The sequence below is a fragment of the Spea bombifrons genome, chromosome 7 (assembly GCF_027358695.1).
Source record: "Spea bombifrons isolate aSpeBom1 chromosome 7, aSpeBom1.2.pri, whole genome shotgun sequence".
NCBI classification, from domain to species: Eukaryota; Metazoa; Chordata; class Amphibia; order Anura; family Pelobatidae; genus Spea; species Spea bombifrons.
In genome coordinates this window covers 27,729,137-27,750,522 of record NC_071093.1, presented here as the reverse complement: position 1 = coordinate 27,750,522, position 21,386 = coordinate 27,729,137, and the positions used below count along the sequence as shown (strand labels likewise).

General features: G+C 38.3%; 1 protein-coding gene across 1 annotated transcript; it reads left to right on the top strand.

Moving 5' to 3' along the window:
• The first annotated feature begins 2,461 nt into the window (after positions 1-2,461).
• On the top strand, positions 2,462-10,078 carry LOC128502195 (uncharacterized). The gene is made up of 4 exons (XM_053471957.1): positions 2,462-4,456; positions 4,574-4,591; positions 4,681-7,386; positions 7,549-10,078. The coding sequence occupies exons 1-4, from the start codon at positions 2,462-2,464 to the stop codon at positions 10,063-10,065; spliced, it is 7,236 nt and encodes a 2,411-aa protein (XP_053327932.1). The 3' UTR covers positions 10,066-10,078.
• The last annotated feature ends 11,308 nt before the right edge of the window (positions 10,079-21,386 follow it).

Sequence of the window (21,386 nt, the reverse complement as noted above, 5' to 3'; positions counted from 1 at the left end):
TCAATACACAAGGGGGCAGCTAGCTAGGTTTCAGGATGTACTGGCTGACTTGGCATGATAGGAGTGTGATTGCTAACAATCAATCACAGTCCCATCATGCCTAGGTTCCAGCACTTACACATCCATGCTATCACACACACACTCATTCATTCATATACTCATTCATTCACAGATTCATTCCCTGAATCACGCATACTGATTCAAACACCCTCCCCACCCTCTTACTTGCACTGCAGCTCCTCGATGCCGCTCACAGACTTCAGCAGGGGGTGCGGCCTCCCTCTGCGTTCTCTGGTTATGCTGTTACACAGTTAGTATTCTCATTATTGTAGATGGGAATTACATAGTTTATTCTTTAATCCATTTACTATGGATTTCTCTATGGTTAGTTAGCTGCCATCTTCTGGCCCTTTTTGGTAATGCACTTATCACACATTTCCTTTGCATGTAAACCCCACCCCTGCTCTCTAGTGAGGCACTTCCTGTATCATGGCTGCTTGTATCTGCCACATGTAACAGGGACACATGTATTCTGCATGCTAAGCTAGGAAAGCATCATCTTTTGACCGCATAATACTGAAATCCATTCATTCTGCTGTATTCAGTTGTTTGTTGTACAGAATAAACCAGCTCTTGGATGAAAACCGGTATTGGTGAGTTCAGCTATCTGACAAGGATTGTCTGCAGTGCTTATATCTGCTTATTCAGGCCAGGCATAGAGGTCTTACAAGGGATAGATCGCTATCACAACAATCGGAGTCAGAATACTGGTACTGCACAGAGGAAGCAGGATGTGATGTGATGTCACGTGAACTCTGCTGGGTTCCGCTTTGTCAGATATTTTATCATAGAAAACATGTATTCCATATATTCTGTATTTTACATGAACACAAAATGGAGTCAGAGCCATTTTATTTTACTTAATCATGTAGTGATTATTTCTTTTTGTCCTTGTTCTCTCTATAATTGAGAACAAAGAAGTATTCATGTATATAGATGTTTCAGTAAGTATGATACAATTAATATCATCTTCCATGAGAAAGTTAAGGAGTAGACGCTGCATATCCTTGGGAACGTGAATTCGTATGGGGGATACATGGTAAGACTACCAAGTCCTGAGTTACTATCTAGGAGGTAACACCTGGTGATAAGGGTGACCAAGGATAAATTCCAAACACATATGTAATGGTTTTAAGTTAATTCTTAGACCAGAGCGTCTCTCACAGGTAAAGTAAGAAATTACAATGGTGTAAATATGAGTAGAAATCCTAATTTTAATGGGTAAAACCCACTGTTATGATTGGAGAATTCCAATCAAGAGGTGGAGGCTATGATAATAAGCCCTGTCTTTAAAAGCTAAGGTTTTTAATAATTAAGGACTCTCACCTAAGAAACGGACCTTAAAAGAACTGACCCTGTGATAGATAGACCCGGACGGGCTGATTCACCAAATAAACCGCAGAGAATTGGAATTTTAAGATCCTGACACCATATTTCACTCTTGGAGTTACTTTGAGTTCTAACCTAAAGTGATATTATTTCCATTCAATTTCTTGCCACTGAACCTGGATTAATTTCTACAAGGACCAGTTGGATCACAGCAACAAGTGGTGGTAAATATAATCGTTTTATTATTCTGAATAGAGATGAATTTTGTCTTCTTCATATAGAATTCCCTGTTTCTGGGAAATAATATATGGCATTATTGTATATGGCGGCTTGTGAGACTGCAGCTTATAACCCGTGATAATAACAATAATGAAAAGGTATTTTTACCTATAGATGAAGTTTGACATTATTTGCATCTATTAGGAACTTCACTAAATACTCTTAGACATTATTAAATTATTTTAATTTGTCATATTAGTTGAACTAATATATAAGAGAGATAGTGATATTTTTATTACTGCCCTGATTATTATCAATTTTTGGTTGCTGAGTGGAATGGAAATTAATTGTGTGTTAGACTCATAAAGTACCAATTCATATTGATAACTATCGATAATATACTGTTTTTCAATTGATTCAATTTTTATATGTTTTAAGAACTTTGTGTTTTATATCATGCACTGTGTGACCCATATACAGATTTTATAAATTGTATTTACAATAAATATTTTTGATTGACTATCTTGGTGATCTATATCTGATTTGAATTATAATTTTCGGCGATCTGAAAGGATTTAGGATCGGAGATAAAATATAGGGTATCTCCTTAAATTAATCTTGTGGATGTGGTACCACAATGATTGGTAGCGTCGTTATTTTGCGTATGTGATAAAATATTGGTTTTGCCTATTTTGTCTCATTAATATCCCTAACATAATTGGAGGCACTGCTGAGATATTTCACGTAAAATAATAATTCGAATTATTGATATACGGTAGTTGTTGTCAATTTCTGTTGTTTCACATAGTATATTTCTGGTACTGTGTATTGTATACTGATCAGTGCATAAAACATGTCTGTGTCCAGCAAATCGAGTGCTACTTCTGGTGAAGATGTTTTGCTGTATAAAGCACAAATGCTGGTACATGTTAATAACATTAAACAGGATGTTATGAAAGGTTATCATAAAAATATGAAAATCAAAGAGAATTATGGAGAGTGGCTCCAATCCCTTAAGGATGAAGTACAAATGACCCTAATTAACGACTGGTCGGAAGGATCACCCTTGGTTGGACATTTGAATACCATTGTTCAAACATCTGATTTGAAGGAGCGAGAAGGGTTAATCCTTTCATCTTGGCCCTATTTCTTTGTATTGGCTTCTCAGTTGTTGCGAGATCGTGAAACTAGAGAAAAAGAAGTGTCTAGTCTCCAGAAAGAGTTGAATGCTTCTAAAGCAGCCCTGGATCAGTTAAATGATACCCAGGCAGAAAACAAACAGTTGAGACTAAAGCTTGATGAATTGACTGATAAGCATTGGGCGCTTCATGGCCAGTACTTTGATGCTAAGAGCAGGGAAACGGATTGTCAGTGTGATCTGGATAATTGTCGTAGGGAGATACGAGAACTCCAAGCCCAATTGTCTCAACAGGATAGTGTGCAAATGCCTAAGCTATCTTTGTATGGTGAAGGTGATGAAGGGGTTAAAACCCACACCACCGTAACAGAGTCTACTGTTCTGAGTATAAGTAAGCAATTACAAACTCTACAAGAACAGGTTAACCAGATGGCTTCTGTCCAATCACAGCGGAATGAGAAAGTTACATTGTCTGATACACGCGATTCCTCTGACTCTGATCAGGAGAGTGAAAAAAGCGATCGTGAATCTTCCGTTTATTCAGAAGGTCATGTTTCAGGCGAACCCTCTGTGATGTTACAAGGTGCCAATTCGGCCAAAACACACAGATCAGACGGGCGCTCCCGTAATTTTAAAGGAGCAACAAAGGGTACTAAGAAATTACCCGTACCTGTCTATGATGCCCCTAAGGTAATTAAATTCCTTAAGGAGACTGTTGCTGAATTTTCTAAAAAAGGCACAGCTAATATCGCTGATCATTTAGAATCATTTGAAAGGGCAATGCAGTTTTTGGGAATGGATGATGATTTCCACAAGAAGCACTATGTGTCGTGGACTTTTTCAAGTCATTACAGACATTACTTTGAAGGTTTACAAAGTATGCAAACCCTATCTTGGTCTAAAATGAAATATGAGATTAAGATTGAGTTTGGACAGTATAAAACTGTCTCAGCCGCTAAGAAGGCTGTGTATAATCTGAAATGCAGACCTCACCAAAGTCCTAGAGAGTTTTTAACTGTTCTAAAGAACGCTTATTCTCTTACAGAACGTAAGCCCAAATATGATTCTCGAGAATTCCGTGATCTTTTCTTCTATGCAATGCCTTCTCCAATTCGGACAAATCTTGCTAGAGATTATGATAGCGATTGTTCATTAGACTGGCTTGTCAATGAATGCATGACGCTGTATACAGTATTGCATGCCAATGATGATTTGCCTGATAAAAAGAATCAGAAATATCATGGACAAGAGGTGGCAGAAACCCAAGCCCATCTGGGATTAGAATCACAGAAAAAGAGAAGCTATGCTGAGGTGGTTAAATCCCCAAAACCTCAGAAACAGGAATCGGCTACAGCCTCACCTGTTGTCAGGCCTAAAACTCTTAATGTGGAATCCCAGGATAACGAAGGAAAAAGTCCTACTGCCAAAAAGAATCCACAGTGGAGAAAGGGTAATTCCCAGTGGAAGAAAAACCCTCAGGCAAGGAGGAAATTTTACAGGACTAATGGGGACAGATCCAGTCAGTCTGAGTCTGATAACTCCCAACAGCCTCAGCCAAATAACTCCAAACCTAACAGGCAGTACAGGAATGGGAAAAACAATTTTCGTCATCATGTCAATCAAATGAGTGACCAAATCAAATTGTTAACGGAGCAAATGACTAAATTAAGTCAAACTGTGGCTACAGCGACCACCAATCCTTTTTTAGGGGTAGGTTCCGCTACAATGCCAGCTCCTCCGCAATAGATCATAACGAAGTTAAAGCCGATGTGGCAATGCAGGGGTGGTTATCAGATGATATAATTCCTAACCCTGTTTTACTTCCAGATCCTCATCATCTATCAGGTGATGTTAATAATGATGGTAAAACCTATGTGGTCCCTCCACTTTTGGCTAGGGGGGACGTGTCTGTAACTTTTTCTTCTATATTGCAGCCAGACCAAATGAGTCCGCAAGCTAACTTGTCTTTAAAAGCACCTAGTTCCCAGGAACCGGCTCTGAAGGAGTTAACCGATGAGATGCCGACCGCTAGTAACAGCTTGAATGCTCAAGACATTCCTGAGAAGGAAGAACTAGTGGGTAAGAGTGCGCATACATCAGTACAGGTTGGAACTACTGCCGTGACAGGTAACGTATGGAAGACAAGTGATATGCTGACACATTCTAAGTTCTTATGTGAATTAGAAGAATATGAAGGAAGATATTATGTTTCTGTAAATGTACAGGATTCATTACCACAACCCTTCATGGGGTTAATTGACACTGGGTCACAGGCAACTATATTGTCAAATGTGTACTTTCAGAAGGTAATGGACTTAGCAGCGGAAAAGCCGAAGCTAAGAGATTTTCCAAATACTCTACTGAGTGTTGGAGGTAATTCCCTTCATGTCGTAGGTTCTACCTGGTTAAAGTTTACCATAGGTAATAAGACCTTGAGACACCCGGTAATAGTGGTAAATCTCCCCTATGACCGATTGATTTTGGGTATAGATATACTCAGAAGACTTAATGTAATCATAGATTGTGTGAATGGGATTGTATGGTCACAAACCAAAGTACCCATTCCATATGATAAGTCTCATCAGCAATCCAGGCGTAACTGCCATATGATTGAGGAAAGGCCGGACTCAATTGAAATTCATTTTAGGAATAGTCAGTCATCTGATGTTACTGTTTTGCAGGTTAATGATTTTATTTCCCCTGCAGATGATCATTCCATAAAAGTTCAACCGGAGAGGATCCGAAATGTCTCTCTGGAAGGCGATATTTTAACCATTTCTCTTCGCAGGGATTATGTGGAATCTGTGGAATCAACAAGTCATGTTCAATTCCTTGACAAAATTGAAAGGGTTAATAACAATTTATTTTTTCCTGTTCAAGTGAATGATCTAGGGAGAAGTAAGAATGCCAAGCTAAACTTGGAGATCGAAAACAGCTATATCAGCAAAAGTCTGTTAAAGCAGATCGCTAATCCTAAAATGATCCGGTATCTTTCTCCCCAAGACAGGTGGATCCATAATCTGGACGGCGAATCGGACAGCCATAATATTATTGCAAAATGTTTATTATCTATTTCTATCGGAAATAAGACAGCCAAACATTTGTTTCTGGTGTTGGACGAACCTCGTTACCAGATTTATGTGGGAAATGATGTCATACATCGCTTTGCTATCCATCTGGATTTGATCAATTCTAATCTTTGGACCAGGTTAAAAGGCAATCCTTGTGAATTTCAGGAGGAAGATGCAGCACTGAAATCGGCACAGTTATTGCCATATGCAGTCAGTGTTCAAGTACCTGAAGATGTAACCATTCCACAAGGAAGCAGTAACTTTCTTCTACCCATACAGGTTAAGAAAGGCCAGAGATTGAGAAATCCCAATGCATTTATCTGCTTATCCAACCGGATGCAACAGCTAGGTATCATGGTAACACCTACACCAATGGTAAATATTCATGGAAACCCTATTTATGTTGTTATAAACAACATTGCACCTCATAATATTACCTTATCCAAAGGTACTGTTGTAGGTTTGGCATTGGATTCAGAATATTATACTTTTGGATTTCAAAATCATGTGATAGGTCTCATTCCTGAAGAATATCTAACAGAAGAACAAATAGTGGAACAAACGTTTAATTCTATTCCAGAAGGTTTATTCACTATCCAATCTGTTTATCCTTTCAATATAGGTGAAGGTTCGTGCAGGATTGAAGAATCCTCCATCATCTTTGACCACCTAATTGATGAACAAGAATATCATGACCAAAAGAAAATTAATCCACCTGGAGAGGACCTAACCTCTAAACTTGAGGAATCCTTTGAAATAGGTCAACCTAAAGTTTTTCCTGGATTTCAGGAAAGGGTGGAAGAACAGATATCCATGGCTGATGCTTGCGCTAATGACAGTGAACGTCAACAGCTAAGGGAAATTCTAATGGAGTTCCAAGAGATCTTTGCCAAAGATTCTTATGATTGTGGTTTTACTAACCTTCATGTCGCTAGGATCCAGACTGATCCCGATCTACCACCCGTATGTATCAAGCAATATAGACTACCTTTAGCGTCCTATGATGCGCTACAGGATATCATTCGGAATTTAAAGGACCGTGGCATTATCCGTTCGGTGCACAGTTCGTATAATAACCCCATCCTAGGAATTCTGAAGCCTAATGGTCAATGGCGTTTGTGTGCTGATTTAAGACAGCTAAATAAACGTGTGTATATGTCTGGATGGCCTGTACCCTACATAGACCAATACTTGGTACAAATGCAAGGATCCAAAATATTTACTGCCCTAGATTGTGCCCAGGGATACTGGACTATTCCGGTACACAAGGAGGACCAATACAAGTTGGCCTTTACATTTGGAAAACAGCAGTATACTTGGACCCGGATGCCTTTTGGTTACATAAATTCTGGTCATGAATTTGCTGTCTTCATGCATAAAGTTATGCCTGATGCATTTGAAAGGGGAACCTTGGCCTATGTGGATGATATTTTACTCAAAAGTACTTCTTTTGATAAACATATTCTGGAGATCCGACATGTTCTTAATCAATTAAGAGAAGCAGGAGTTAAACTTTCATTACAGAAAGCCCAATGGTGTCGCACCAAAGTCAACTTCCTTGGACACGAGGTAACTTCTGAAGGGTTAAGTCCACAGAAGAAGAAAGTTGAAGCCGTTCTGAATGCCAAAACTCCTACCAATGTCAAAGAATTAAGATCATTCTTAGGAATGATTAATTATTCCCGTAAGTTTATTGATAACTATGCAGAACTAACAAAACCTCTTTTACAGCTGCTTAAGAAAGACGTAAGATGGAACTGGGGGGAAGCCCAGGACAAAGCCATAGACGAGCTGAGGAGAAAACTCACTCAGGCACCCTGTTTGGCATATCCGGAGGGAGGTAAGCCTTTCTATCTGGAAACCGGATTTACTAACTTAAGCATAAGTGCGGTTTTGTATCAAAAACAGGACAATCTGAACAAAGTCATCGCATATGCAAGCAAAACCTTGTCACCGGTTGAAGTGAAATTCAACAACTGTGAGAAAGCTTTATTGTCTACAGTATGGGCATTACAGAATTTTCGGAGCTATATCCACGGCGAGAAGATTATTGTAGAAACTGCTCACCAACCTCTACAATATTTGCAGAGCAACAGGATACGAGACGGTAATCTTTCTAACAGTAGAATTACTGCATGGACTTTATTCTTACAGGGATGGCCGTTAGAAGTCCGTTATAATCAAAACAAGAAGAATGTAGTTGCCCAAGGACTAGCAGATCTACATGATTGTGCTGCTCTTCCACTGGATGATAACTCTACCGGAGATGATTTCCTAGAGGAACAATTACTTTCTCCTTATAAAGCTTATGACGAGGAATATTGTCGACCACTATCATGTGTATACATAGATGGTTGTTCATATCATATCACCATTGATAATGAACGGAAATTGGTTGCAGGTATTGGAATCACCTGGACAGGTGATTATCCAAATATATCTGTAGGATACAGCATTGGTCCTAAAAGCAGTCAGATAGCTGAACTTTGTGCCGTATATAAGACCGTTCAAATGGCAATTGAGTATGGTGTTAAAGAATTTGTTATCATAACCGATTCTAACTACGTGCGCAATAGCTTTGTCGAATATCTGCCTAGCTGGAAACGTAACCAAATGCTGAGAAGTAACAACAAACCTGTGAAGCATGGTAAGTTGTTTTGTGAAATTGATGAATTGGTAATCAAATATGGTTTGACCATTTATTGGAAGAAAACCAAAGGCCATTCTAAGATACAAAGTATCGATAAAGAAGGTAATGATTTGGCTGATTCATTAGCAAAACAGGCAGCCATCAATGGAGAACTTTTTAACATTGATGATCTTACTGGATCAATTCAGATTGAAGCCATAACTAGACAGCAAGCTAGAAATGAAGTGGACCTTAATATTGCACAATGGAATCAAGAATTTCCCAATGAGGATCTGATCACTAGTCAAAAGAACGATCCCGTTATTGGTCGATTTTATGAGTATATAAAAGATCCTATTGCCAATCCTATCACTGATGATGATTGTAAGGATAATGAAGACTTGCGAATCTTAATGAGATATAAAGTCCAATTCAATTTGATGGATGGATTGCTGATCAGAACATCCAAACATGGCATACAACAATGGGTAGTTCCTACCACCTTTAGAGGTTTAATGTTGCAACACGCACATGACGCACCTACTTCTGGTCATCGTGGGGATAAGATCACCTACGAAATCCTGCGTGATTATGCCTATTGGCCACATATGCTAAGAGATGTGCAAACTTATTGTCGAGGATGTTTGATTTGTCCGCAATTCCAACCTCATGCTCCCACTCATCGTGCACCACTTCAGAAACGAGGAATGTCTCTACCTTGGTCTGACATACAAATCGATTTCATTGGACCTGTAACTAGATCCTCAAGAGGTAACAAGTATATGTTAACTGTTACATGTATGTTCACCAAATGGGTAGAATGTATTCCATGCAGAGAGAACACTAGTTCTGTGTGTGCAGCATTACTAATTAATCATGTATTTTCCAGATTTGGCCTTCCTCAGAGAATCGAGTCAGATCGTGGAAGTCATTTCACAAGCGAAGTGATGACAAAAATGTGGAAAATCCTAGGTGTGAAGCACAAGTTACATATCGCCTACCGTGCAGCTTCTAGCGGAGGGGTAGAGCGTTATAACCAGTCCATAGTAAACATACTCAAAAAGTATGTGAAAGAATCTGGCAAGGACTGGGATGTTAAATTGCCCTTAGTTCTAATGGCTATTAGAGCTACACCTAGTACCGCCACTAAGATGTCACCTTTTGAATTGATGACAGGCAGAAAGATGATTTTACCACAACATCTGCTATATCGCACATCTGATCATAATTTGATCAACGCTGCAACAACCCATCAGTATGTTGAAAATCTACGTAAACATCTTCAATATGCATTTGCTTTTGCACAAAAGAATCTAGGAAAAGCAGCAATCAGTGCTAAAACCTACTATGATCTGAAGACTACTAAGAAAGAATATGAAATCTCCGACCAAGTTTATCTGTATAACTTTGCACGAAACCAAGTGAAGGAAAAGAAGTTTCTACCTTCTTGGAAGGGTCCATATGTCATAATTGACAAGATTTCACCAGTAGCCTATAAGATCAAGATTCCTAAAGATGGTAATTTTGTTGAAAAATGGGTTCATATTAACCAATTGCGTGTTTGTCATCCTAGATCTCAGTTAAGAATTCTAGATAATGATTCTGAGATAGAAGATTGAACATCGGTGTGAAGTCAGAAGATCAAAATCTACAATGTGGTATCGTATACAACTTGAAATGTTGTTATGTTATGCGATAATGTATATCCATGTCATTAATTTCCATACCATCCAGCAACTATATCAATATCGATAGGTAGATTGGATAGTTATGTTTTAATGTCAAGTGATATTACAAGTACGTATACTCATACTATTCTTTTCTTTTTGAATATTAAGACAAGGATTCATGTTCTGAAAGATGTCCAAGAAGGATGTGGCGATCGTCTGGATCGTATTACTCCTGTGTCACGAGATGCGGATGGAACCGATCGCAGAGCCTGGACCATCCTCTGGCATCATGATCCAAGAAGCTCCTGGATTCATCCTTACAGAAAAGAGGATCCTAACACAACGTGTGTTTGTCAGCTTAGACCCGAAGATCTCCATCGAAAAACAGTACAACGTTTCATCGATGCAGCTCCCTGAATTAAAGGCCTGGTACCAGATGCATCTTGAAAGAGCACAAAGACGCGTTCAAGAAATTTTGGAACAAGCCAGGAAGCCGTTTGTATCGAGCTCCATTACAATGAATCATCGAGCTAAAAGATTTCTTGTTGCTTTAATTGTTGCCTTGGTATGTACAGCCATAGGTGCCGTCGTTGCAACCGGTATGTCTGCCGCAAACGCTGTTTCTGTTCAAACTTTGGAGAACGAAATTCGAGGCTTAAAAGGAGAAATCAATGCTATTCATCGGGAAATGGAACGACAAAGAGAGTATCTCGTGGATTTAATGGTTATGGTGAATGATACCATTGTAACCACGAATATGCATTCCAAATTAATCTCTCACTCCATTAATCTGCACCAAAGTCATGAACAATTCAAACGTGAACTTTTGTCTATGCACGACCCGATAATATTCCACACAACTTCATTTTTGGACGAAGTGCAATCTGGAATGACTGATTTAACCAGAGGACACATCCCTTTATATTTTGTTGCAGACGATATCGTTCGTAAAATGATTACAAAAGTCGATGGCAATACCGTGGAGCCCATGCAACTAAATCTGGCCAATGAAATGGGAAGTGCTCTTCCTCTTTATATTGATCCAGAGAGAATGGAAATATGTTTCTTATTATCAATCCCGTATGTTACCCCACGAAACATTTTTCAGTTGAAAACCATACATAATGTTGGAACATGGAAGGATGAGATACATGTCAAAATCCAAACCCCTGCTGTGTTGGCTTTTCAACCATGGGTACCAGATTGGTATTCAATACCTATTTTGACAGAATGTGTTAAATTTAAGGACAATAATTTTCAGTGTGACGGGAATCCTTTTATATACGATTCTACCAATGCTTTATGTGGAATTGAATATATTAAGCACGGTTCTGAAAAGTGTCAAGTAACTATGACAAAAACTGGTGATAATGCTCCAGTACATGCTATCTTGGTAAAAGATAGGTGGTTGGTCAGTACTCTGTACAAAAACATGAGTATATTTGGGAGAGATCAAGTGACTAATAAGGTGATAGCCTTGCCATCTCCTGTGTCACTCATCAAGGTACCCCAGGACTCGCGTATTACTGTAGGCACTGTTACTTTGTACCCTGCTGGTACCGATGTTTGGGAAGGGGAAGTTCAAATGGTTGATGCGTTTCAAAATCTTGACATTCCCATTAATCCTGATCTCCAATATCTGCTTGACCATAAGCCTAACCATACAATACAGATGTCTATCAGGAAGAATAATATTTCTGTTGATGCCTATAAGTACACGGAACAAGATACCAATATCATACACAATGTGGATTGGTCATATTACAATGACATCATTTTTGGTTTGATGATTGTAACAGTTCTTATATGGCTAATTGTTCTTACTGTAAAGTTTTCATTAATGACTTCTCTTACAGGAGCAAAAGTGTTCCAATCTGTGCATTATACCCCTGCAAGTCCCATGTCGGACAATATGATTTGAAGTCGTTAATAAGCCATCTGACGTTTGTTTAGATCATTCTAAAGCAAACTAGACCTTGCTTTGTCATAATCTAAAGGGGGGATTATGTCAGATATTTTATCATAGAAAACATGTATTCCATATATTCTGTATTTTACATGAACACAAAATGGAGTCAGAGCCATTTTATTTTACTTAATCATGTAGTGATTATTTCTTTTTGTCCTTGTTCTCTCTATAATTGAGAACAAAGAAGTATTCATGTATATAGATGTTTCAGTAAGTATGATACAATTAATATCATCTTCCATGAGAAAGTTAAGGAGTAGACGCTGCATATCCTTGGGAACGTGAATTCGTATGGGGGATACATGGTAAGACTACCAAGTCCTGAGTTACTATCTAGGAGGTAACACCTGGTGATAAGGGTGACCAAGGATAAATTCCAAACACATATGTAATGGTTTTAAGTTAATTCTTAGACCAGAGCGTCTCTCACAGGTAAAGTAAGAAATTACAATGGTGTAAATATGAGTAGAAATCCTAATTTTAATGGGTAAAACCCACTGTTATGATTGGAGAATTCCAATCAAGAGGTGGAGGCTATGATAATAAGCCCTGTCTTTAAAAGCTAAGGTTTTTAATAATTAAGGACTCTCACCTAAGAAACGGACCTTAAAAGAACTGACCCTGTGATAGATAGACCCGGACGGGCTGATTCACCAAATAAACCGCAGAGAATTGGAATTTTAAGATCCTGACACCATATTTCACTCTTGGAGTTACTTTGAGTTCTAACCTAAAGTGATATTATTTCCATTCAATTTCTTGCCACTGAACCTGGATTAATTTCTACAAGGACCAGTTGGATCACAGCAACAAGTGGTGGTAAATATAATCGTTTTATTATTCTGAATAGAGATGAATTTTGTCTTCTTCATATAGAATTCCCTGTTTCTGGGAAATAATATATGGCATTATTGTATATGGCGGCTTGTGAGACTGCAGCTTATAACCCGTGATAATAACAATAATGAAAAGGTATTTTTACCTATAGATGAAGTTTGACATTATTTGCATCTATTAGGAACTTCACTAAATACTCTTAGACATTATTAAATTATTTTAATTTGTCATATTAGTTGAACTAATATATAAGAGAGATAGTGATATTTTTATTACTGCCCTGATTATTATCAATTTTTGGTTGCTGAGTGGAATGGAAATTAATTGTGTGTTAGACTCATAAAGTACCAATTCATATTGATAACTATCGATAATATACTGTTTTTCAATTGATTCAATTTTTATATGTTTTAAGAACTTTGTGTTTTATATCATGCACTGTGTGACCCATATACAGATTTTATAAATTGTATTTACAATAAATATTTTTGATTGACTATCTTGGTGATCTATATCTGATTTGAATTATAATTTTCGGCGATCTGAAAGGATTTAGGATCGGAGATAAAATATAGGGTATCTCCTTAAATTAATCTTGTGGATGTGGTACCACAATGATTGGTAGCGTCGTTATTTTGCGTATGTGATAAAATATTGGTTTTGCCTATTTTGTCTCATTAATATCCCTAACAGCTTCCTCTGTGCAGTACAGAAGACTCTCCCACGGGTAAGTAGCAGGGCTCTTGTTGTAGGAGGGCTCGAGGTGCGGTCCGCGTAAGATCGGTTGCCCTGGCTGCCGATCTTACGCGGGCCGCACCTCGAGGTCTCGCGGGCCGCATTTGCGGCGTTGCTATTGGGGGGGGGTTCCTACGGCCCTGGGGGGGATTTCTTCATTATCACCCCCCCCGCATGAGTTACTGGGGGGGATCTGTCCCCCCCGTTCCCCCTCGGTTCCTACGCCCATGACCACTGGTCTCCCTGCTATAACAGTTAAAGGTCTGTACAAGTGACTTTATTGGTCGTTCGTACGGACTTTTACCCGTTGTAGCAGGGAGACCAGTGGTATCTGCTGGCCAAGTTGCTGGGCCAGGATTTTAAAAGTCTGTATGAGCGACTCTATTGGTCACCTGCACAGGGCTCGTCTGCCATCAACCAATGAAGTACAGGTGTACTTTACTGGTTGATGGCAGGGAAGGCCCCTGCAGGCGACCAATAGAGATGCTCGTACGGACATTTAAACTCCTGACGCCAAAGCTGCTGCGTAGTCCGTACCGCGTTAGCCCCGTATTGACCCCTTCTAAAAAAAAAATGGAAAAAAATGAAGAAAAAAACGAACACGAATATTTGCCCGAACAGAAGACAGGAACGGGCAAATATTCGCGGAATATGAAGATTTCTCCCCCCACGAAGACGAACACGAAGAGCTGGCCGGCGCCCAAGTCTAGTATGAGCTCATCTTCTGTATCCAATCTATTGTAGCATGAAATGAGTAGGCTGGGACTGTGGAATAAGTAATTAGCTGCCTCCCGGGTCAAAAATCCTGGACCATCTGCCTTTCAGAAGCTAGACCTGGTTAGATGTCTGTATGGGAGTATGAACCAGCATACTACAGTATACGTACTTTTGCGAGAGAGGGATAATTGTGCATTATTTAGTGCTATCCTGATAACATAACAACAAAAGTCATTGTTTTCTATCCGGATAAATTAATACAAAGCTTAAAACAAAATGTTACCTTACAATGATAGCTTATTATTAAGCATGTTATGTATTTGAACATTATTAAACACTTTTCAGCATTGGATCGACCTTGAGGACTCCATAGTTTATGTTGTTCACCTTACAATAATACTCAAATTAATTCCCACATTTTAAATTGTATATATATTCAGTTGTGTTTAGTGTTCATTGTTTGTTGTAGTACCATGCACATTCTTGTTTTGTTGTTCATTTACTATACATTTAATGTGGACTGTAAGATTTAATCAGAATTGGTATTGTTCTTGCTTAATTATTTGTTTCAGACAAACATTGTTATTGTAATTAATTTATAATATTCTAGAAGCTTGTAGTGCTTAATTTATCTGGATTTCTGCTGTTCTTCGGCTGCTGTTCTGTGAATGTTTTCTTTTGAATAAAATATGCTTAATTTATCTGGAATCAGTTATGATTGTACACGGCAGCAGTTTTAAACTGATAGATCTAAAAGAACGCAGTTAATAATTTAGGGGTTGACATACATTGCTTAACAGTTGACACTCGTCCTACAAATTATGAGGCACCAGTAGCATTTGTGTCTAGGTATGACTGGAGTGTAAAAGTAAGCTAATGTTTAAGGCTTTAATGGTTTACAACAAGCAAAAAAGGTAAATATACTTACTACATGTATTATGAATTAATATATCATTAACTATTTGGACCTCAGCCAAGGGCATACCTAGAGAATTTGGCACCTGGGGTGGATTCTGTGGCACCCTCCCCCATTTTAAAATGTAAAGACACCCACAAAATAAAATAATGTTGGCAAGAATCTTTCACTAAATTGTAAAATGCATGTCAACTGGAAAAAAAATAAAAATCACTAAATGTTAAGCCAGACAATGATGTGGTAGGCCTCTGACCCTGAATCAGCCTGTCTGCGTCACCCCTGCCCCTTAACTAGCCTGCCAGTGCCATCAATGGCCCCTCAAGAGTCTGTCTGTGCCACCTCTGCCCCGAACAGCCTGCCTTTCCCATTTCTGCCCATAAACACTTATAACATTCACTCACCCACCCATTCACTCATTCATTCATTCATTCAGGGTGTGTTTTGATAAACAATATTGTATGTGACCAAATAAAAACACTTGTTTTGCTATGGTCTTCTCTAAAGAATATTTGGCAGAAGATTTTTTATTTTAGGTAAATGCACAGAAGAAAAATGTACAATCTTTAAAACACGCTTGGGAGAAAAAGAACAATCAGCTAAGCAAGTGGATAATAAATTAATTGTTGCAAACAGCTAGAGCAAATAAAAAAAAACTGTTTTGGAAATATATCAATGGCAAACAAAACAGAAAATGTTGTACATGGGCCATTCCCCAGTAGAATGTACTCTCCAAATAAACACTCAGCACTCCAGGAGGTATTCCTTGCACCACACGTGGCAACATTTAACTCACCAAGAGCCTTTGTCAAACCAGAATTAGCTTCCTAAATGCTCTCAAGAAGTGACCTGCTTAGAGAACAATTTGAAATCTTTGAATACACCTGAGGAAATGGTTATGGCCAGTGGTATAAGAGTCAAAATGGAGGAAGTTCTAGATAGGGGACAAATGTACAATTGGCCAGATGAACAACATATGGTACGACTTTCATCTTCTCTTGCAAGGAAGCATGAGCCTTTAACGCAAACAAAAGGCCAAGGATCGGGCGGTATTACTAAGCATTCTGAGTACCTTGAAGGAACTGTTAACTACACCAAAGCCTTTTTAGGATGGAGGAGGGTGCTGTAATTTAAAGGTAAATATCCAAATACTTTGCTGAAGGTATGCACTCTACAAGTTAGGTGCCGTAGCAGGGGCTCCGTCCATTCCCCAGTACTCTCTGAATAACTGATCAGAAAGTGTGAAAAGAAGATGTTTATTACAACACACGTGGCAATGTTTCAACTCACCAAGAATCTTTGTCAGTGTAAAAACTGAGCTGGCTCAAAACAATAAGTAGAAGGCAGAAGTGCACAATTAATTTTTTCCACAGTATATTCTAGAATTGTGCATTCGTATTTGGGTGAACATGAAAACAAAGACGAAGGTTGTGTTTTCGTTGTTCAGGCCGAATACCGAACATCCGAACATGGCGGCGGCAAAACGTATACGAAGACTCACACGTTCGTCTTTGTTTACTAATCTCCCTGGTCCCTTCCCCGTCTAGCCTACCTTATCTACGCAGCATTGCACGAGTTAACGGGAGCGGAAATCCGTAGGTTCGCCATCAGGAGCAACTCTATTGGTTGCCGTCAGGGGCCTCCTCTGGCATCAACCAATAGAGTCACTCGCACAGCCCTTCGTGTTCATCTTCTTGGGGGGAAAAAATCTTTGTATTCCACGAATATTCGTCCGTTCCTGTGTTCGGTTCGTGCGAATACCAGTGTACTTTCTTCCTGTTTGTTTTTTTATTAGTTTTTTTGCCATTTTTTGTGGAAGGGGTAATACGGGGTTAACATGGTAGGTACTACGCAGCAGCTTTGGCGCCAGGATTTTACAGAAGTCTGTACGAGCGACTCTATTGGTCCCCAGCAGGGGGCTCGTCTGCCATCAACCAATGAAGTGCCGGTGCATACAAATGTAGCCTCTTGAAGCCCACATCAAAGGACAAATGTACAACTGTAAATATTGTATTGCAATGTCTGTGAAAGCAGTAGGTCCTGTTCATAAATAATGTGTGATAGGATGTAAAAGAAACCCGAAGCTTTTGTTTAGTGTGAGGTTTTTGATCTTATGTTGTAAACGTGATGTCATTGTCCTTATAAGAACTGTGTATCACCCCCAGGGGTGGGCTGGGCCGGGGGGCAATTGAAGGGGTACTGTCTAAATCAACTAAACTGTACTCGAGAACAGAGGAAAAAATGTCTGATGCAGTCCTTGTCAGACTACAGTAGTCACTACAGCTCTTTCCACAACAGCACTAAAATAAACTATTTTATAAATAGTTTATATAAAATAAGCTATTTTAGTGAAAAATAATGTTTATGCAAAAACGAATGTCTAAGACTAAAGTCTAATAATTATGAGCACAAAAGAAAGCCCTAATTATCCATTATATATAATATAAATTATTATTGCATAAACACACAACAAGACAGCCCAAATGCCAAATAGTCATTATAAGGTTAAGGAAGAGAGTAGAAAGCCTAAGCAACTAATATGCATTTTTTTAGTAAATAGTTACCACTTTTTAAGCTATTTGTATGTATTGTATTATGTATTGGGTTTTTGAAACATTTCATTAACAGTTTTATGTAACTTGGTATTCCTGAATATTCCTGCATTTTATCTATTTGTGGGAATATTTCATACCACATTGTTACCAAATGGTGAAGGGCATGCTGATGACTTGTCTGTTAACAGAAGGAAAACAGTTATTTTATATGGGAATATCAGGGAGGGGTGGTAAAGTATTTAAGCGCTGATGGATTTGAGGACGTCAATATTTAATTACATTTGAATTGAACCTGACCTGTCACAGTCAATGGGATTTTAATCTGAAGCTGTACTGAACTCACTTATCCCAGGAGGCAAACAGTGTAGCCTGGTCACATGCAATTTGTCTTTGCCAATTTGTCATGAATAATTAGCGTTAGCAGACCACAATGGAGGGTTTATTCTTTTTAAACAAAATATTTTTGTGTGTTTTTAACCGCTAATGTAAAAAATCTAGTAACTCAATTGATATTAAGCGACACTTCACTCTTGTTTATTTTTTTAAAGAACTGTGCATATTTATTCAAGTTTTAAAAAATATTATAATATTGTTAACAAACTCGTATAGCATTAAAATGATATTAAACAAAGATTAATAATAGGATCCCATGATGTCTGACTAATACTTTTGGGTGGAAGTCTCAAATCTGTATAAAATGGATTGTCAAAACATAAATCATTGATATATTAAATGTGTATTGCTATACAGATAGGACTTTCCTTTGAAGCATTTGATATCCATAAATGATACTTCTGTTCCCAGCATGTGTTTAAAATATACTTTTATGAAAAACAGGTTGGTCAGTGTGAAATCTCAGCCTAGTCGCATGAAAGTCACATTCAAAGCAGTATCAAAGAACTTCATCTGCACTACAATGGAAGAGATAAATATCACATTACTAAACAGATGGAAACTAATTCCATAGCAGCTGAGAATATTCAATTTCTGCTTAATTTGCCATTTAAATAAGAGTACAACAAACTCTAATTCAGTGAACTATTATACGTATGGGCACATTTAGTGTTATTATCTGTTTATGGAAATAATAATGTGTAAGAACTGCACTTCATAGGATTGCTGCAGAACTTATCATTAACCCACAGACTGCAGAAATGCTGGGGGGCAATACAAGTTTTAGATTATGAACTTGCAAGGCTTTAGGAAAGGTGGTGTGGTTTCAATAATAATAATCAGGTTGGTACACATAACATCAAACAAACAATACTAAAAGTCAGGAACCCAATGGCAGAAGCCTTGGTAGGAGTCATTATTTTTCATATATAGAACTGGTGCGCCTCATGTAGATGTGCTTTCTGCCATCAAGTGCTGTTTGTATACAAATTGTGTACCTACCTTTGGCAACCAATATACCTTCTAGATGTTGAAAAAGTGCAAACAATTTTGTCTTTTAGCTTACATTGTAAAAAAACAAATAAGTAACAGAATAAAGGGGACATATTGAATCTTTCCAATTACGTATTTACAAATTTAATTGGAATAACCACAGAATGTTCCTGCGGATTGGACCATTCCATTAGTTACTAAGGCCACTTTTTACATTTCCTGTGAGAATCACTTTATGCATAAACCTTACATGTATGAATGGAAAACTCTGATTAAGAAATATTTAAAAGGGTAAGCATGAAACCAATTTCACAGTGACCTATATTTTACCTTTCTATCAACTCTGAAATAGCCTAGAAAACTAGAGTATCCAGCTCATTTTCTGATCTACATAGACTCTAAAAATCTCAGAATGCAAATTCGTCAATTTTAAGGGAAGACCAAGTGTAACAAACAGCAGCTCAGACTACAAAATATACAGTATATTGTAATATCATTTTATTTGTGTAATATTGATATATATATATATATATATATATATATATATATATATATATATATATATATATATATATATGTGTACTAATCTGAATAGCCAGAGGCATAGTACAGCTTTAGGTTTTGAAATGATCTTTGTAAAAATGATGCAGTTTCATTACATGTAAACAGTATTACATTTAATGAGCAGACAATGCGTAAATAAACATGTCGTTAACTGTTGGTAATTGATTCCATTATATACAATGCCAGCTGAAAGAGAGAAAAAAAACATTGTTGTCATATTGTCCATAGATGGCAGGAGACACCACTACATTGAATATAAAATAGAACTAAAATGAGACCATAGCCTTAAGCATTAGAGAAATGCCAAATGTCTGTTTTGGAAAGTGTGTTTGTGATTCTAAATTGGCAGTTATTGACATTCACAATATCACTCATAATGCTACAACGAAATGTTGTAATCATTGCACCTGGCAACTAGGGAGGAATCCATCATTCATTGTGCCAGGATTAATTGGGCATGGATACTTACAACAAGCACCGTTCCTGAAGATACTTAATAATGTATCTCATTATGTTGTGTCACTTGACAAATTGATCTGATCTTGGTTGTTGTAAAGCAGACACAATACAGCCACTATCAATAGTGCTATGGGAGAAATAATGTGCTACAATTAGACACAGACTAGAATTTATGTTTGATATAGTCATTGCGTTCTGTAACCTCCTGTTCTAGCTTATTCTCAAGGTGACAAGTATTGATAGGGTTAAATGTATCCTTGGTGGAATCTCTGAACCAATTTCTGGTAGGCATTAAGTTTGTTCTTTTGTATTGTATAAAAATGTAATTAAAGCTTGTTTTGTTTTATCTATTAAATCATAACGAGTGGTTATTTGAGTTACTGTTGAATTTCTGTCATCTCAAACCAGTCTGCTCACTGCGGCTCACTGCATATTTTCTCTTTTTTGGACCATTCTCTGTAAAACCTAGAGATAGTTGCGCGTGAAAATCCCAGTAGATCAGCAGTTTCTGAAATACTCAGAACAGCCCGTCTGGCACCAACAACCATGCCACGTTCAAAGTCACTTAAATCCCCTCTCCATTCTGATACTTTGTTTAAACTTTAGCAAGTTGTCTTGACCACCTCTACATAACTACATGCATTGAGTCATGTGATTGGCTGATTAGCTATTTGTGTTAACAAGCAATTGAGCAGGTGTACCTAATACAGTGGCCAGTGAGTGTATAAATATATATACAGGGCTCGACAAATCCCAGGCGCCAGGTCGCCATGGCGACAGAGAATTTTATCCTGGCGCCTAGGTGTTTGTCAGCCTCTTACATCCACAAAAAAAATGCCCCGGAGTCTGGGCAGACAGCACAGCCACTCAGAGCCCGCCCCCGAGCCTGAGATCACTCCCACAGAGTGATCCTGTAGGCTGAAACCGCGATTGCAGGAAAACCTGCAATAGCGTTTTCAGAGGCCACAGGCAGCTTCAGGGAAGGGGGTTCAGTGTTGATTGGGTCCCCACACAAGTGTGGTGACCTGACACAACCCCCCCTGCTGCCTGATCGCTCCATGAGAGCGACAGTGCAGCGTTAACCCCTTCAATGCCGCGATCACGGCATTTAGGGGTTAATTCCCGTTTTGTTCGG